This window comes from Humulus lupulus, chromosome 1 (genome assembly GCF_963169125.1).
Source record: "Humulus lupulus chromosome 1, drHumLupu1.1, whole genome shotgun sequence".
In the NCBI taxonomy this organism is placed as follows: Eukaryota; Viridiplantae; Streptophyta; class Magnoliopsida; order Rosales; family Cannabaceae; genus Humulus; species Humulus lupulus.
This window is the reverse complement of record NC_084793.1, coordinates 144,653,700-144,673,167: the sequence shown is the minus strand read 5'-3', so window position 1 is coordinate 144,673,167 and position 19,468 is coordinate 144,653,700. Positions and strand designations below refer to the sequence as shown.

At 38.0% G+C, this 19,468-nt stretch overlaps 1 protein-coding gene and 1 non-coding gene across 2 annotated transcripts; both read right to left on the bottom strand.

Annotated features, from left to right (window-relative positions):
• Nucleotides 1-1,520: 1,520 nt before the first annotated feature.
• LOC133823078 (uncharacterized) lies at nucleotides 1,521-2,291 on the bottom strand. The gene has a single exon (XM_062255668.1). The coding sequence runs from the start codon at nucleotides 2,289-2,291 to the stop codon at nucleotides 1,521-1,523; it is 771 nt and encodes a 256-aa protein (XP_062111652.1).
• A 9,452-nt stretch (nucleotides 2,292-11,743) lies between these two features.
• Nucleotides 11,744-11,850, bottom strand: LOC133813464 (small nucleolar RNA R71). Its single transcript, XR_009884474.1, has one exon. It is a non-coding gene; the product is annotated as a small nucleolar RNA R71 (small nucleolar RNA).
• Between the last annotated feature and the right edge of the window lie 7,618 nt (nucleotides 11,851-19,468).

Below are 19,468 nucleotides of genomic sequence, written 5' to 3'. Positions count from 1 at the left end.
GACTTCGAGCTCATACTTGTGTCAGGCTCGGAGTCCCTGATCCGAGGCCCTCCTGAGAACAGACGTACTTCGGTGTCTGTCTTTCGAGCTCGTGAGGATCTCGAGGCTACCATCTTCGAAGTCGTCTCTACTTCGCAGGGTTGATGCCTAGGCTGCGAACACGTTCCAAACATTATGAGTCCATTCATTGCGAATCCAGCTTTCGAGATCACAATCCTAATGGCTCGAAATCTAGGTGTAACAAGTTTCTTGCTTGTTTTTTTAAAAAAAAAATAATTTGTTGCTAATTCATAGTAGATTATATTATATGTTTAATATGATATTATTCTAATAAGTGATTTTACGTTTAATTAAATTTTATTTAAGTTATAAAACATATGATTTTATTATTTTTAAATAATTATCATTGTAAAATATCTCAAAAAATATTATATTTTAATTTGTTTAATTAATTATTATTTAAAAATAATTATCATTGTATGATATCTGAAAACTATCATATTTTAATTTGTTTAATTATTTATTATTTTTAAATAATTATCATTGTAAAATATCTCAAAAATATCATTTTTTTTAATTATTTATTTAATTTTATTTAGGTTTAAGTGTTTAGAAACTACCGTTAAATATAAGAATATTCTGTTAAATATAATAATATTCTGTTAAAGTTAACATTAAAAAATAAATAAAAAATCGTTAAAACTAAAAATTTCCGTTATCTACACACTTATTATATAGAAGAGAAATGATGATTACTTGTCAAATTTTTAGTAGTGTGAAAGAGAAAAAAATTGTGTGATTTAATGATAGAAGACTTTTATTCTTTTTTTTTTGATCAAGAAAGATGAATTTCATTAATCACAAGCCAAAATATACAAGGCAAAGTCCAAGGACTCAGACAAACAACCAGACAAAAGGCAGCTTTCCTTCAATAGCTCAGCTTAATGCCTCTAACAAACTTATGGTTAAAATAACTAAGTCTAAACATAATGTCTTTTTTGATCAATTCTATGACAGATTTACCACTTAGAGAATAGTGCTGAAAATGACAAATATTCCTGTTATGCCAAAGGTAATACACGGTTGCTGAGAAAACAGCAGCCACTAGCGAGGCATGAGTACCCCCCTTCATATCTTCAATCCAAGCAGTCCAAGTCGTGAAAATAAGAGGCCAATTGCAACGGACCCATCCTTGAATCAGTCGAACCACCTGCTAAGAAAATAGGCACTCAAAGAACAAGTGATTGTGGTTCTCAGCTGCCAGCTCACAGACTGGGCAAGAAACAGATTCAATAACCATAGAAACTCTAATAAGATGATCTCTAGTTAAAAGCTTGCCAAGTGATAAATTTATGCTTATGAATGCTCATTCGATTCCAAACAAATTGATGATGCTTGGCCGGAACTTGGTGGATAAGCTTAGCATACAACAGCCCAATCCTAAACTTCCCATGACTACTCGCATTATCAATGTCCTCCTGAGCAAACAAGTTACGTAATTGACAGAGTTTTTTCCAATACTAGCTAGTGTCTGTTTTGAGCTGGTAGAGCCAGAAATCAGTCCCTTTTAAGTACACCGTATGAATCCATTTGACCCTCAAAGTCTCTTGTTGATGGTTTATTGCCCAGATATACTTCCCAAGCATGGCCTTGTTCCATTTAGAACCTTCACCAAACCCCAATCCTCCAAGGGTTTTCGGCAAACACACTGTAGACCAAGCAGTGAGGTGAAAATTACTCCTAGTCCCATTGTGTCCCCAAAGAAACCACATACATAACTTGTCAACTTCTTTAATGACACTTTGGGGCAATAAAAAGATATTCATCCAATAGTTACGCAGCCCAAGAAGAACAGAGGTAATAAGTTGAACCCTTCCTGCATAAGATAGATGTCTACTAGACCAAGTGTGAAGACGGAGCTTAATTTTTTTCAAAATTTCACCACAGTCAGCCTCTTTCCATTTAGTAGGCCGCATAGGGATCCCCAGATATTTGAGAGGGAATGAGCCTTCCTCAAGATGAAGCACTTCCTGTAACTGAGATTTGTCTTGAGCCGAGATGCCACCAAAGAAAACTTGAGACTTGTTGAGATTAGCCTTCATTCCCGAACTATTACAAAATTCATCAAACATCTGCTTAATAATCTGAACAGAATCATAGTTTGCTTTGCAAAAAATCACTAAATCATCAGCAAAGCATAAATTGATGATTTTGAGACTTTTACACATTGGGTGGAACCGAAATGCAGGTTGCATCGCTCCAAATTGAAGCAGCCTAGACAGATATTCCATTACTAAAACGAACAGTAAAGGTGATATTGGGTCCCCTTGATGAAGGCCCTTAACCCCTTGAAAGCCCCCCTGCAGCCGCCAGTTCAACATAAGTATATATGAGGTACCCTTGAGGCAAACCATTACCCAATTTATAAATCTGGTGGGAAATCTAAGGCAGGTCAACAATCTTTCCAAAAATGCCCAATCAACTGTATCATAAGCCTTGCTAAGGTCAATCTTCAAAACACATCTCGGGGAGGTGTTCTTCCTATTATAGTTCTTGATCAAGTCCTGAAAGATGAGTATATTATGAGCTAATGATCTCCCACAAATAAACACTCCCTGATTAGGACTGATTATAAACGGTAGAACTTCTGAAAGTCTACTGCAGAGCATTTTGGAGATGCATTTATACAGAGTGTTGCAGCAAGCTATGGGACGGTAGTCTACTGCTCTACTAGGAGCATCACTTTTAGGGACCAAGGTTATTACTGTTTTATTAATCTCAGTAGGCAACCAAGGTTATTACTGTTTTATTCACAATCAAAGATGAGCTGTATTATTCCCATTGTTTGAAAAAAAGGATATATTAATTTAAGTAGGGAAATTTCAAGCTCTATGCATCATAATATAAATAAATTAAAAAATATAACAATATTATTAGGCATTCCCAAAATAAGTCTTTTTGTAAAATTTTGACAATAGTAACCATGCCATTAATTCTTCTTCTCTCTCTATCATAACCTATCTTTTACATTCTCTCTCTACCAAAGAGGTGTTGGGTTTTATGCCCTTATAAAACCACATTTCTTATGTAATTCATTCATTATCAATAAAGTGGTAGAAATCATTTTGTTCAATCAAATTGCGTTGTTTACATGTTTTATTTCATGATTAATTATTATTAATACAAACGTTTATAAAATCTCAAACATATGTATAGTTACAAATATAGTGATTTAGTTACAGTGGATTATAATGATAATTATATGTTCAAAAGTATTTTGTCCTAAGATTAAATTAGTACACTGGATTTTTACAGATTGAGTAATCTACGATAAGATCTAGTTACACATTTGGTGTGATGTAATATCCAAGACATTGACCAACACTACAAGAAAAAGAGTCTACAGCGACAACTTTTGTTGTCACTGTAGATCAAGAAATCGTCAATGTAGGTCTACAGAGACGACCTGTCGTCGCAAAAATGACGTCGTTGTAGGTCCGTATGTGTAGCAATCTACAGCGATGACAAAACCCAGTCGTCGCAGTAGTGGTTTACTACAGCGACGACATGTGGTCGCTATAAGGGTGACAAAAGGGAATCCTTCTTCGGTCGCTATAGTGACGACATGTTGTCGTAGTAGCGGTCGCAGTAGGGAATCCTTTTTTTCGGTTAGACTGGGATATTGCAACGACATGTCGTCGCTGTTGGTGGTTGCAAAATTTGAAAATTTGAATTTAAAAAATTCCTACAATGACGACATGTGATCGCTATAGGTTCGTCGATCGCCTCATCTACATCAACAATACGTTGTTGCTGAAGAGTGCGTGGGTTTATATGCCTTCAGCGACGCCATGTCGTTGTCGTAGTGTCACGAAAACTGAGATTTTCGTATTCAGCATGCATCGTCGTCGTAGGTATACATTTTAAAAAAAAATTAATTGATTATACTGATTAAAATTAATTTAATAAAATATTAAATGTTAATTAAATAAATAAATAAAACCAACTTATTTAATTAAATAAAAAAACCAATTTAACAATATCTATAGTCTCCAAAATATAAGATAACAAAACATAAGTAGTATTGTCTCCAAAATAAAAAAAACAACACAAAATATTAATAAGTTCAAAATAGTAATATAATAAAACTAATTGTCATCAAAATTAACTCCAAAGTCATTATCGTCGGGCTGTTGTGGTGGTTGCCGTTGTGGTGGCTGTGGTGGTTGTGGCTGCTGTGGTTGTTGTGGTTGAAAGCTTGCCATCATGGACTGTATCATATTCATGTCCAAGTTAACAGGTTGAAATTGTGGATCGTGGATGTTCGGATTTGTTGCTTGCAAAAATTGTTGCATTTGCTGAAAGTTGTTGTTTTGGGTCATAAAGGCTTGACTGAAGTGATGAATCATGGACTAGAAAGCCTCAGGTGGTAACGTTGGAGGGCCAAATGTGGTGGACAGAAATAGTGATGCCTCTGATTGTGAAGAGGATCCGGTGGTGCTTGAGGCAAAGGTACTAGTGCCCTTCAACTTGCGTCCAATACCTCGGTTGTGGCCACGATGTTGACCAAGTACCTTTAAGACGACTTGTGTCTCATTGACAGTGGCACTTCCTGCTTCAGATTGAGATTGAGATTGGAATTGGGATTGGGATTGTGTCTGGGCTTCTTGCTGCAAGGCATCGTGCAGTTTAGAAACAAGACAGTTGATAAATGATATAATTGAATAATATACATATATACAAAACTTAGAAAGTTACTTACATATGCATCCTTAGCATTCGTGTTCACCCTTCCACGTGTCGGATGATTGTGCACGTCATGGAACGTATCGATAATGATGGACAGTACCTTAGTCTAAAGATTCATCTTTAGAAAATAAAATTTAACAAAATCTCAGTTAAATATTGAAATTATTATTAAGATAACTTAAAATATTTCAAATTATATATATATTTTTATTTACCTTCTTAAATCGAGCAGAAGCATAAGAAGTCGATCCACGAAGACTTGGATATTTCTGTTTTACTCTGTTGGCAGCATTTGCCTTTGAGCATGCCATGAACTGTGGAGTGGTGAAAAGGTCAACCAACTTCTGTCAATTCTCGTTGTCCATGTCCTCCAGTGGATTCTTTCTGGCTTTCTTGATATCATCATACCCTCCATGTTCATCGAAGTGTCTTTTCTTGCGACCTTTTCTATCCTTGTAGACTCTCGCTCAATCCCAGTCTCTATCAGTCACCACTCAGGGAGAGCTTGGAGAAGAATGAAAAAATCCTTCAAAAACAAATGGTGAAATTTTTTAAATTATATAAAAAAAAACATTACATGTGAATAAGTAGATAAATTTACCTCAAGCTTTTGCATCAATCCAATTATGTGTTCATCTAGAACACTCTGCCACGAGTCATAATATAACGGGACATAGTGACCAATAAGGTTACCAATAAGTCTTGTGAACAATGTCCCAAAATCACCAATTGTTTTGTAGGTTCCCTCCTTCAGATCAAATTGTAGAGCCAACAGACCTTTATTGTCGTTGATGAGCTGATGCAAATTTTTGGATCGAGACCGACCTCTTCTTTTTGCGGCAGTTGCTACATATGTTAATTAAACAATAAATTAAATTGAATAAAATAATAACAATTTGTCATTTATTGATAAAATATAGACTAATTATAGTATATTACCTGTCTCACAAGAAGTAGGAACTCGCGTGGGATCTGGAGGAGGAGGATCCGCTCCATCACCGCCATGAGAATGAGCAACAGTAGCAGACATATCTTTGCAGTTTAAATAAATATTAACTTAAATTCAGTTATAGTTTGAGGTTAATTACATAACTTAAATAATTCTGGTAATGCAGTTGAAACTATTGAAAAACAAACATTATTGAGTAAAGTCATATATCGATTGAAAAGTCTTCAAATTAAAACATACACATTAAACATACAAATATGAATTTTCATAAGAAAATATTATTTCTCATCAATGTCGATTCCTACATCATCATCTGTACTTTCTAAATCATCTTCACTAATTTCGTCATCATAATCGTCATTAATGAAATCATCATCCACATCCGGAACAGATCGGGACATTTCCCCAATTATGCTGGTGTAACTAGGTCGATCCAAATGCATAATCTCTGTTGACACTGTTTTTCACCAACTTAAAAAGGAGAGCAATTAAACAAGAAGATATTGGAGCAAATAAACAAAAAATAACACAGGAGGATTTTTACGTGGTTCAGCAGTTAACTCTGCCTTGTCCACGAGTCTATATTATTAAGACTTGGGAGTTTTCTGGAAACTTTTCAGAGAATAGTTGCCCAGAATTTTCTCTCTAGAATTAGTATCCCCCCTTTACAAATGGTGCTTCCTTCTCTATTTATAGAGAAAGTTGCAGAATTCATTCCCACATATCTCGGGGAAGATATTCTGCAAATCAATTAATATAATGCTATTTAATGCATTATTTCCTACCTACACGAAAATGTCCCATGAGGAACGGGATCAGATAACAGATTAAATGATATCCCTTAAATATTGGGATTGTTCAACAATAAACATATTCACACATAATATAGTAATTCGGATACGGGATTCATCAAACACTCGAGATCAACAACTAGCATTGAACTCGCCGAGACTATCACTTGATCACGAGCACGCCGCCTAGCTTCGCCTATGCACAGAACAAGTAGATGTTGATGATGTTGCCACATTCGTGCTTACACTTCCCGAGCTCGAGCCATTTTGCCTAAAGGCAATCAGGGAGAAATATATACAAGTGTCATACTATGGCCATTGCGAGCTCAGAGCATATTCGAGGCTATACATCCTCGAGGTTGTTGTTTACTTCAAAGAGGTCCGACGGTTGGGTCATATGATGGCCGCATATATTTTGAGCTCACACTTGATGAGCCCAGTTTTTGGGGTCATAACTTCTTATCTTGAAATCTGGGTGTAACATTTTGCCCCCTCAAAAGTATCAGTTCGAATCCTATGAGAAGGAAACTTTTGAACTGCCCTTCTTGGAACTGTAGCATCAATTGCACTCGAGTGTGGACACGCGTCAGCTAGGTACTGGATGATCAGAGTACTTGAGTGTCTTTTGCACCATGCGCACGTCCGTCCGCCTGCCAACTTTATGGTGCCATCCTTTCATTTGTTCCTGTCCGTTCGATCAGATAGCGAAATTGGCCAACGGTCCAGATCATTTCGACGTTTGGCATCCTTTGGGGCCTATAAATACGCCCATCGTCTTCCTCATTTCAGTTTTATGTCTTCGAGTTTTTCAGTGAAAAGAGAAGGAAAAAGAAAACCAGAACCCGATTTGCCCAGTTCTTGCATGTTCTCCAAACCAAGAAAACAAAACACCATTGGCTTGTTCGACTCCGTGAGATCGTTTTTGCAACCTCTCCTTTGGTCATCCATTTCTCTGTATCCACCACCTACATTGTGTAAGTATTTGTTCTTGACCCCGTATGTTCATGTATATATATATTTTTTCCATGCATGTTTATGTTGTTGCACTTTAGGCACATTTACTAGTTTTGTACTAGAATGCTTTAGTCAATATCGTGTAGTTTTTAGGCTCATCTGGTGTTATGGATTTCCAAGCCCAGATTTTCCATAAAAAATGAAAATATGGCTTTTACTATGTTATTTAGATTTCAGATATCATATTGTGTAGACAAAGAAACGAGGTATAGAATTAGGGTTTTCAAATTGGACGTTTTCCAAAAATATTTCTTTTTTGAGTAACCACCAACTTTTTTCCTGAAAATCCGGGATTCTAAAAAATAAATCCACTTTTCTCCTTTTATGTGGAATACACGCTACGAGCCTGATCTCGTTCTTTTGATCGAGCTTGTTCCATGGTCTTAAGCATTCGAGCTCAGGCCATCTTGATTTTTATCCTTAATCTCTTGTACGCCTGGCCCTCACCCTTTTTCTTTCTTGCTAGATGTTGTAGAATTTGGAAAAGCGGTGGGGGTCAATACTTGCGATTCCTTATTCACCGACAACTCTGAGCCCAGAGTCACCCTTTACTCGGAACCAGCAGATGATCCGTGAGCACGAATTGAAGTGTGAGAAAGAGGATATTCAAGCTCATTTTCGACGCCAGATCGACGAGGTCGAAGAGAGAAAGAGGAAGAAACTTAAGGTCGTAATCTATCCAGACCCGAACCCCGAGCCCAGACCTATTCCTCTCGACCCTGCTCTTAAAGTGACAATTGCTTTCAAACCAGGCGAACTCAAATATTCATTGATGGAAGAATCAGCAAATCGTCCATCCACCTCGTAGCCAACCGCCATTCCCACCTCGACGGGAGAGTTTTTCGAGGCCGAGCATTATTGGAGCTCAGTCTCCTCATTGGGGCAGATAACCAACATCCTAGCTCGCCACGACCTAGGATTGTCAGGCTTGCTAAGGTGTCAAGCACCGACCTCCAATGAACGTAGCTATTACGCCCTGGGAGATGGCAATCCCAAAAATAAGTTGAAGCTCGCGGCCTGGAGCCACGAGCATATGAGGGCAGGGGCCCTATTTCCCTTGAAGTCCTTTTTTAAGGACTTTCTATATTTCGTTGGGCTCGCGCCCTTCCAACTCCAGACCAACTCATACAGGGTCTTGTCAGCCCTGAGGTCGCTTTACCACGAACTGAAGTGGGAAGGACCTTCACCAAAAGAGATTTTGTATCTCTTTTGCTTGAAAAGCAATCCATCCCGAGCTCTGGGAGGAGATGGCTTCTACTACCTCTCGAGCTATCCCAGGGAGAAGAAGATCTTCGAGGATATGCCCAACCATCCACTCAACTTCAAGCTGGCCTTGTTTGGACGGACGGCCTGGCTCCTTCCAGAACAAACAAAAGTCATACTTGCAAGCATGAATTGATTGATAACCTAACCCTAACTTCCTCATTTTTTTTCTTAGACTCATAGAATGAAGCCGAAATCTTATTCTTCTTTGGGAATGAGAATTTCGTAAACTTCAAAAGTTCATCAAATGAACTATTTGTCCATTTATTCATAACCTTCATGTGCACCATCTTTGCCAAGAAGTTCAAGGAAGACAACCAGGGTATAACTCAGCTTCGACCTCTTGAAACAGGTCATTAAATTGATTCTCCGCACTATTGCCACCACCATCTGAAATTCCTTCATTTACGCCTTCTTCGTTAGTGTCTTGTTCACCAATAACATCATTGATGATATCAATGATCTCATCAGTCACTGGAGCCTTGTCGTCCACTACTGGAGGCATATCAACTTCACCGTGGTAGGTCCACTTCACGTATCGTTGCAGAAACCCATATGTGTGTATGTGAGTGATTAGTGCTCAAAAATATCATTTTATTAGTTTTAAAGTTTAAAATAAATTAAGTTTTAATTAATATTTTCATGGATTTATTGTAATATATTTTATATTTGAGAATATTAATTTTGATTTAATTTGTATTTAATTTTTAGGAAATAAAATGTGTTTTTGACACAAACAAAAAGAAAGAAGAAAGAAAGAAATTTAATTGAAAAAATGATGATAAAGTGGCATTTTTGAAGGTGACTTAGGCCCAAAACCAAGCCCATCCCAACTTTCAGCAGGTGCCCACACTGCCACATGGCAACAGGCCATTTGTCTAGCTGAGCAACGCCAGCAGCCGAGCCATCTGCCATGCGCCTGACACCGTCTGACAAAGCCGAGCCGAGCCACCGTGCCTTACGTCTGCCATCTGCCTGACGCACTCCACTGCCAAGCCAACCAACGCGCGCTACGTCGCCCAGATGGTCCCCACTCGCTTAGCATTTGTCCCCCATGACCGAACAATCCACCAGTCGAGCCAATCGGTGCGTGACATGTGGCCAACGTGTCTCCTTTACTGCTGCAACTTGTCTCCCACTTGTCCCATTTTGCACCAATTTTACAGCCATTTTTCCCACTCTTTTGTACACAATTTTAACACATTTTGGGTCATATTTCCACTATAAATAGAGAGCCAAATGTAAGAAATAATCATCACATTATGGAATTAAGTGTAGAGAGTATAGTTAGAGAGAAAAACATTTTTTTTTTCTTATTTTTCTTTCATTTATTTTACATTTATTTGAGTGAAAACAATGCCTATTTAGGCTAAATTCTCTATTGGAAAGGCTAGAGTGAAGTTCATGTTTTACATTATATTTTTAATATATTGATTCTTTATTTTGTTCTTCATTTCTATATATTTCTTACAATTAAATTTATTTGCTTCTTATTTTTATTATGAATTTATTAGTGTCTTTTATATAAGTCTAGTCTTGCTCTTCTTATGTAATTTAGGCTATTAATTTAATTTATGATATTTTTATATTATATATTTTTTATTGCATTCTGCCATTGGTATTTTGTTGCTCGAAGGTATATAACATGATAGGTTTTAAAATTAGAAGTTAGTATAATTTAATTAAGAATATATTTTAAGGTGAACTTTATTATATATATTTTCCAACTATAATTAATGGTGTAGAATTATAGTTGAGTAGAATGAATCAATTTTATTAATATATATATATATATTTGCATGAATGAAACTTATGCCTTCCATATTTTCTTTTTGATTCAAATTCCTCAATTTTGTTTATTTAGTGTTAAAAATATATATATATTCTTTTTCAAAGTTACATTATTTTAAACTTTATTATTTCTAATTTACTAATATTTTTTTTACTTGTATTTTATCTCTTTGTGGATATGACATAGCCTGATTAATACTGCGACCGCTTAGGAATTTATTGGGTGATATCAATTTTTGGCGCCATTGCCGGGGAGGTATTTCTACAATTAATGGTTTGAATAGTAAATTAATTTTTTTGTTATTTAAAAAAAAGTAGTATATATATTTTTTTAATTTCTCTTTTATTTATTTTTTTTCCTTAGTAATTTTTATTTTTAGTTTTTTTTTTATTTATTCATTTTACTTTTAGGTTTAGAATTTTATTTTCTAGATTTAGGTTTTTTCCGGAAAAAAAAAAAATCATAAAATTTTAAAGCATAAAAAAAGTATTGAAGAACATTTGTGTAATTTTGGAAATCAGTAAAAACAAAACTTATTCTGTCTTAGAAATATTTGTTCTTAAATAAGGTCTGTGTCAGCGTTACCCTCCAACGTTTTCTAAGAACCTCGGGGAGTTCTAGAAAAGCTCTTGCGCCTAAAGTGGTACCTTGGCAGCCTTCACAATTGGCCTGGGAACAGTTTTGGTGTTTACTTATTACATTATTACATACTTGCAATACTTATAAAAATAATAATAAATAAATATAATAAAAACAAAAATTTATGCCACGAAATAGAGACGCACTAAGGAGATTCGTGAGACAATAAGTAGAAGCTTTAGAAAACTCTCCTAGTTCGTCGTTTTCTTCAATTTGTTCAAATTCTTCTAATTCATCGAGACTTCCTGAACCACCCATGATGGCTCATCAAGATGAAGTCCAACCAAGAACGCTACAGGATTATTTACATCCTATGCGTACAACCACACCTTCATGCATAATGTATCCCAACAATATGCCAAATTTTGATTTCAAACCCGTCATGATTAACCTCTTACCAACATTGTGAGATTGAAATTTTTTCCTTTCTCTCTCAAAGACAAAGCAAAAAGCTGGTTGTATTCCTTAAGGCCTAGATCTATCAGAACATGGGATGAAATGACAAAAGCATTCTTTGCCAAATATTTTTCGCCTCATAAGACTAGCAGCCTTAAGAGGAAAATCTCTACCTTCACCCAGAAAGACCATGAAACTTTCCATCAGGTCTGGGAGAGGTTTAGAGATTTGATAAATCAATGCCCACATCATGGATACGAAAGCTGGCGTCTGATCAGCTATTTCTATGACGGTCTCCCAACCGGACAAAGACAATTCGTGCAAATGATGTGCAATGGAGAATTCCTTCAAAAAGATCTCGATGAAGCTTTCGGGTACCTCGACGATCTCGCTGAAAAGTCCTACACATGGAATGGACCGAGTCCTATGGACAAGCCACGATCAACTGGAATCTACCAATTAAGGGAAGATGACAACGTCAAAAGCCAAATTGAATCATTGAGACAACAATTCGAGGCTTTCAAATCTCAAGAAGGTAGAGGAATCCACATGGCTGCAAAGGAAGAGACACGAGATCCATGCTTCATCTATTGAGGGGCGGAACATCAACCACAAGAGTGCCCAACTCTTGGTGAGTTAAGAGGAGGAAATGAGGAACAATGAAATGCTTTAGTGGATTAGAAGAAGCCTTATAACCCTTTCTCAAACACTTACAATCCCAGTTGGCGCAACCATCCAAATTTTAGCTGGAAGGAATCAAACCAAGCATCTGGGAGCCAATGGAGGCCTGAGCAAGAACAACCGCCAAAAGCATACATTGCTCCTCAAAATAACATGCAGTCAAGTAATTCTCTTGAGAATACTTTGCAAATGCTCGTCCAAACACAAATAGTCTCAACTTAAGAGCTCAAATCTTGTTTCACACAAATGATACAGGAAATGAAAGACATAAAAATCCAAATGACAAAGCTAAACACTACTTTGGCAATTCAAGAGCATGGTAGACTTCCCGATCAACCTATAATCCATCAAAAAGGGCAACATATGGCACAAACCTCCTTCTCTCTAGATACAAATTTCAAAGAGGTTAATGCCATCTCTACTCGAAGTGGTCAAAGTACGGTTTCACCGTTAACTAACACAACGAGTACGTCAATGCCCACTCTAGATGATGATACGCCAATAAGCATTTCAGTAAAGGCACCCTTTCCTCAAGCTTTGAAATCCACTAGAAAGGTACTGGAAAATTGTAATGCCCCAAAATCCCTAATAAGGTTTAGGACCTTGATTAGGAGGCCGGGAGGGACATAATTGATTTATTATGTTTTTAAATGATTATATGCATGGTTATGTGAATTATATTATAATATGATGATAAATGCATGCATATGGGTCAATTTTTAATTATAAGGGCATTTTGGTAATTTGGCCCATTGAGGGCGTAATTGTGTATTTTCACGCATGATGGAGAATTATGAGTAATACCACATTATATGTGGATTTTTTTGAGTCATTCGGCATGAGACGATCTTTGAATGCAAGTTATCGGTCTGGTCATAGCGGGGTTAGTTTCGGGGTTAGTTTCGGGGCTCGGGGTAATTTGGTGATTAGAACATTACCCGGAATTAAAGGGTATTGGGATATAATTTATTTGCATTTGAGAATATTGGAAATAACGAGAATTGGACGGTGTTGATTATGATTAACAAGACAGGCGAGAAAGGACGGTTTTGCCCTTGGTGGCCTTAAGAAAACATTAAATGACCTAGGGGTATTTTAGTCTTTTCACCCTAAGGTTATATTTAGCCATTAGAAGGCTGTGGAAATTGTAGAAAATAGAGCATCTCCTTCGCCTTCTTCCTCTTCATTCGTTCATCATTTTCTTCTTCATTTCCCCTTGGATTTTGAAGCTCTTTTGAGGAACCAAGCTAAGGAACCAAGCCTTGAGGGTTTTGGGTTGTGTTCCACTATTGAATAAGGTTCTAAGCTAAGATTGAGGTGAGTTTCTAGCCATTAAAATTATGTTTCTTGCTCTGTTTTCATTTTGAGTTTCAGCTGGATTTTGAGTTGGTTAAGGGGAATTTATGGGAGTTTTTGGCTAGGGTTACTTGGGTTATGATGCCTAGGTCATGTGTAGATAGTATTTGGGTTCATTTGGGGGTTTGGATGGAGTTTGGGATCTCATTTTTTAGTTTTGAAATGGAAGAGTGAAAGGAGGGAAGAACCAGGGCAGTTCTGCCTGGCCCTAGCGCTACAACGCCTAAAGGGTGGCGTTACAGCGCTAGCCAAGGAAAAACTTCTATGCCTGTAGTGCTGTGGCGCTAAGGCGGCAGCGCTGTAGCGCTACCCTACTTTTCTTGATGCATATTTTAGGCACTTTTGAGGGTTTTTGGCTCGGGGTTTCAATTCCTAAGGCTTGGGATCGAATCTACTCACCGTTTGGGTATAATTCGGGGTCCCGGGAGTGAGGTTTAGGTTGAGACCCTTTTATTGTATATTTTCATTAATGGAGATTGTAATTGGTTATGACTAGGTGACCGCTAAGGGATTAAAGGATCTATCATTCTCAAGGGTCATTCAATTGTTATTTCTCGCTCGAACCAGAGGTAAGAAAACTCCACCCAGTATGTGATGCATGAGAAACATGTGATTAGGGCATGCCATGAATGTTGAATATGAGTTTGATCAGAGCTTGAGTCTCTCCATTTGTGCATGATAAAAAGTATGCTAGCAGTTGTTAAGTAAGCATGCTGAATGCCCTACATTTGGATATTTGACATATGATATATGGCTGGTTGCATTGCTTACTTGTGCGTGGCATTGACTTATTAGTCAGAATCGACAATGGTGTTAGAACTGACTGTGAAGCTATGACTTACTAGTCAAGTTCGACAATAGTATCGAGCACTGGTCGTATGTTATTGACCTATGAGTCAGGAGCGACATAAGCGTCATGAACCCAGAGCCGAAAAGATTAGATCTAATTGACATCTGCATTGAATGACTCATCATGAGCAATAATTCCGGACCGACCTCAAGTTCAATGAAAACTAAAAGTGCTTGTCTAGCCTATGGCTAGTCACTTAGAGCCAGGGCCAGAAGGTCCAGGTGACTGCATCGTCACATGGCTATGGGTGTTCAGCCCACATAGTGACTCCCTCATCAGTCACTCATCTGAGGGTGTGGAACCCACGTTAGTGACTTGATCATTAGTCACTCATCTGGACTTGCTCATCAGTCACTCATCTGAGGGTGCAGAACCCACGTAGTGACTCCCTCATCAGTCACTCATCTGAGGGTGCGAAACCCATGTTAGTGACTTGCTCATTAGTCACTCATCTGGTTTAAGTTAGTGACTTTCTCATTAGTCACTTATCTGAGAGTGCGGAACCCATTTTAGTGACTTAATCCTCTGTCACTCACCTTATTAGGGCTATAAGCCCCATTATGGTTAATAGAACCTCAAGTGTTAAACCACTTATCTGATTAGGGCTATAAGCCTCATCATGGTTAACAGAACCTCTAAGTGTTAAATCACTCATCTGTTTAGGATTGACTTGATAGTCATCCATACAAGAGGGCATGGCCCACAATCATTATTAATTGGATTTATTTGCATGCATGAATAGGGCTATTATTACTAGGCATGCCTGTTATGATTTGGTAACATGTTATTACTGTTCATGAGCATATTGAGTTTTCTTGTTGAGCTTCGGATCACGGGTGCTATGTGGTGCAGGTAAAGGCAAAAGAAAGCTGGACCATCCTTGAGTTGGAGATCTTAGGTGACGATGTGTACATATGCGGCAGCTCGACCGCCATGACCGAGGTTTGAAAGAAGAACTAGGGTTAAACCCTATTTTGCTGCTTAGGTCGGCTAGTTGTAAATCTTTTGTTGTAATTAACCTTTAAATTATATTTTTGGGATCCCAATGTATACAGTAAACATTTTAGTGTAACATTATATCTTAGCCAAAAAATTTAACCCTAAACCGCTAATCATACTTTGTTACACGATTATGGCCAAATGACTCGATTAGTGAGTTTAGCACTGTTTAAAATGCACACCGTAATGGCCCCTAGAGTTTAGGGCGTTACAAAAATCAAGGTGAAATCCTAGACCTTTTAACACAAGTGAAGATCAACTTGCCATTGTTGCATGTGATCAAACAAGTGCCAGCTTATACCAAGGTTATCAAGGATTTGTGCACCGTTAAAAGAAAGCACCATGTCAAGAAAACTGCATTCTTGGTAGATCAAGCTAGCGCAGTAATTGACTGCAAGACACCTCCTAAGTACAAAGATCCTAGTTGTCCCACCTTCTCATGCCAAATTGGGGAACAGGAATTCGGTCAAGCCCTTCTAGACTTAGGAGCAAGTGTAAATCTCATGCCATATTCAATATACTTGCAATTAGGTCTAGGAGAACTCAGGCCCACATCTGTGGTGCTACAACTGGCCAATTGATCAGTTAAGAAACCTCGGAGAATAGTAGAAGATGTTCTGATTCAAATTGAAAAATTCTATTATGCTGTTGATTTTCTCATCTTGGACACTCAATCTGAAGTAAGTATAGAGTCCAAAATTCCCATCATTCTCGGTAGACCTTTCCTCGCAATAGAAAATGCACTCATTAACTGTAGGAATGGTCTCATGAAAATCTCTTTCGGGAACATGACTCTGAAGTGAATATTTTCCACATCGGCAAACAACCACCTGATAACGATGAGTGTTTCCAATCATATTTGATCGATACACTTATTTCGAAAGAGGTCAAAGCGAAATACACATCTAATCATAAATAATCACCGCTTCCAAATTTCAGAAAGTTCTGAGCCCGATGAGTCTAAAATCGACCCTGAAATCTTCAAACACTCACAGGCTAGAAGAACCATGTTTTGGAATCCAATCTTGGAGGAACTCCCTCAAGATCCTCAAGATTGAGAAGCACCAAAACCCTCCATTGAAAAAGCTCCTCAGCCAAAGTTGACCCAACTTCCCGACGGTCTTAAGCATGTTTTCCTGGGAGCTGACAGCATTTTTCCTATCATAATATCCTCCAAAATCAATGCCACACAAGAGCGCCAACTCATCAATGTGTTGCAAGAACAAAGAGATGCATTACAATGGACGATAACAGACATCAAATGTATTATTCCTTTAATTTTCTCCCATCACATTCAATTGGAAGACGGGGCTATACCACTTTGTGACCCTCAAAGAAGATTGAACCCAACGATGAAGGAAGTAGTTAAGACTGAATTCTTGAAACTTCTTGATTCTTGCATAATCTATTGTAACGACCTGGTTACCCCAGAACAGTTACAGTGAACAGTGAATCAGAAATTTGACCCGCTACCCGAGTCCTTTGGTTAAAAACGTCTTCTAAGTGTTATTAACAGGCTAAGGTGGAAAATCAATAAAAAGGAAAGGACATATTTCATTAAATACATAAAGTTGTTCATGGGCCCATCAAAACTTTTACAAGTTATTTACAACTCAAAATGGTCATTACTGTTTCAAATTTACAAACCCGCCGACCAAAGCGGCAAAAATAGGGTAAACCCCCTAGTTCCTCTGAGAAATCCTTGGCCGTGGTGGTCAAGCGGCCACATATGTACACATCACCACCTAAGCTCTCCACTCAAGGTTGGGTGAGCTTTTCTTTCCCTTTACCTGCACCACATAGCACCCATGAGCCAAAGCCCAACAAGAAAACACGGTAATGCATAAAGATATTAACAACTGATTATAATTATAATCACACAGAGCTTATAGCTCTTAAACAGATGAGTGATTCAACACTTGAGGTTCTGGTAAACCATAATGAGTCACTGACAAGCAAGTCACTAATTTAAGCAGATGAGTGACTTGCTGGGTAAGTCACTAGCCTTAACAGATGAGTGACTGCTGGGTAAGTCACTAGCTTAAACAGATGAGAGACTGATGGATAAGTCTCTAACTTAACAGATGAGTGACTAATGGGTAAGTCACACAAGCGCTTATAGTATTCATCGAACTTGAGGTCAGTTCGGCATTAATGCTCTTTGAGTCATCCACTGCAGATATCGATTAGATCTAATCTTTATTGGCTTGCATTAAACATGCTAAGTCTGTCCTGACTTATGAGTCAGCACTGTGTGACCAGTACCAATGCCGAACTTGACTAATAAGTCCCAGCTTCACAGTTGATACTGACACCTTTTCCAAATCTGACTAGTTAGTCAGTACCATGCACAAGTGAGCAAGATTTGCTAAGCATTCAATAATCAATCCATGTCCACATTTACACAATCAACATGCCTCATGAACAACCATCCATGTCACATATGGGATGCAATTTTCTTACCTCTGGTTCGAGCGAGAATTAATATAAGAACGACCCTTTAGAATGACCTGTCTTTTTGTCCCTTAGTGGTTACCTGGTCATAACCAATTGTGGGATTCCATCAATAAAATGAATAACGAAGGTTCCCAAACCAAAACCTAGCCTCCGAGACATCGAATCCTACTAAACCGGGTAGTAGGATCGATCTCGAGGCCTAAGGCTAGAATCCCCGAGCCAAAAACTCATTTCTGGCCAAAATGCCACTAAGGGTCGCGACCCTCCCTGGCCATGCCGCGGCCCAACCTAAACTTCAGCCAAATCTCTGGTTTTTCCTCCCTAACGATTTTCCTTGACACCAACCCTTCAAACCAAACCAAAACACCACCCAAACATCCAATACAACCCCTAAACTTGATCTACATCACACCCTCATCAAAACCCAAGTTAAACACCAACCAAAACTTCCATTAATTCCAACTATCCACAACAAAACTACAAGCTGAAACGAAAAACCAAAACAGAGCAAACTAGGGAACTAGTGGCTAGAAACTTACCTCAAACTCAAATTGTGATGCTCTTCAATGGTAGAACACTCTCCCAAACTCCCAAGGTTTACTTCCCAAGCTTGAATCCTCAACAATGGCTCAAAAATCACAAAGGAAATGGAGGAGAAAGAGGTACGGGAAAGCTTCAAGAACTTACTCTGTTTTTCCTCTTCTTCACAGCCTAAGATAGTTTATACCAATCCTAGGGGCGAAAATACCATTATACCCCTAGGTCAATTAAGCATTTCTAAAGACTCCCAAGGGAAAAATTGGTATTTCCCACCTATCTTGTTAATCATAATTAACACTCTCCAATCCTCGCTATTCTTGATAGTCTCAAACACCAATAATTTATATCTCGTTACCCTTTAATTCCCGGCAACGCTCTAGTCATTAAATTCACCTCGAGACTCATCCCGAGCCCCGAACTTAAAACTGTTATGACTAGACCGCTAATCAATATTCCAAGATCGCCTCATGCCGAATAGCTCGAACAAACCCACATTATAATGTGGTCTCAACAATATAGCACCGACATGCATACAAATATACAATTATGCCCTCAACGGGCCAAATGTGAACCCACACGCATGCATTTAACATCATATTATAATATAATTCACATAAACATGCATGTATTCATTTAGTGGCATAATTAAACAATTATGGCCCTCCCGGCCTACTAATTCCGCCATTAAACCACATTAGGAATTTTGGGGCATTACATCTATCCTGTTGCTGACAGTAAATGGGTTAGCCCAACTCAAGTTGTTCCCAAGAAATCAGGGGTAACAGTTGTAATGCCCCGAATTCTCCGATGAGTTTAGCGGCATGAATAGTAGGTCGGGAGGGCCATACTTGCTTAATTATGTTATTAATTGATTAAATGCATGTATATGTTGATTATATTATGATATGATGTGAAATACATGCATATGAGTCCATATTTACAATTACAGGGGTATGATGATAATTTGGCCCGTTGAGGGTAATTTGTGTACT

Coding starts and splice junctions, on each gene's coding strand:
- LOC133823078 (XM_062255668.1), bottom strand. CDS start 2,291: ATGGAATATCTGTCTAGGCTGCTTCAATTTGGAGCGATGCAACCTGCA.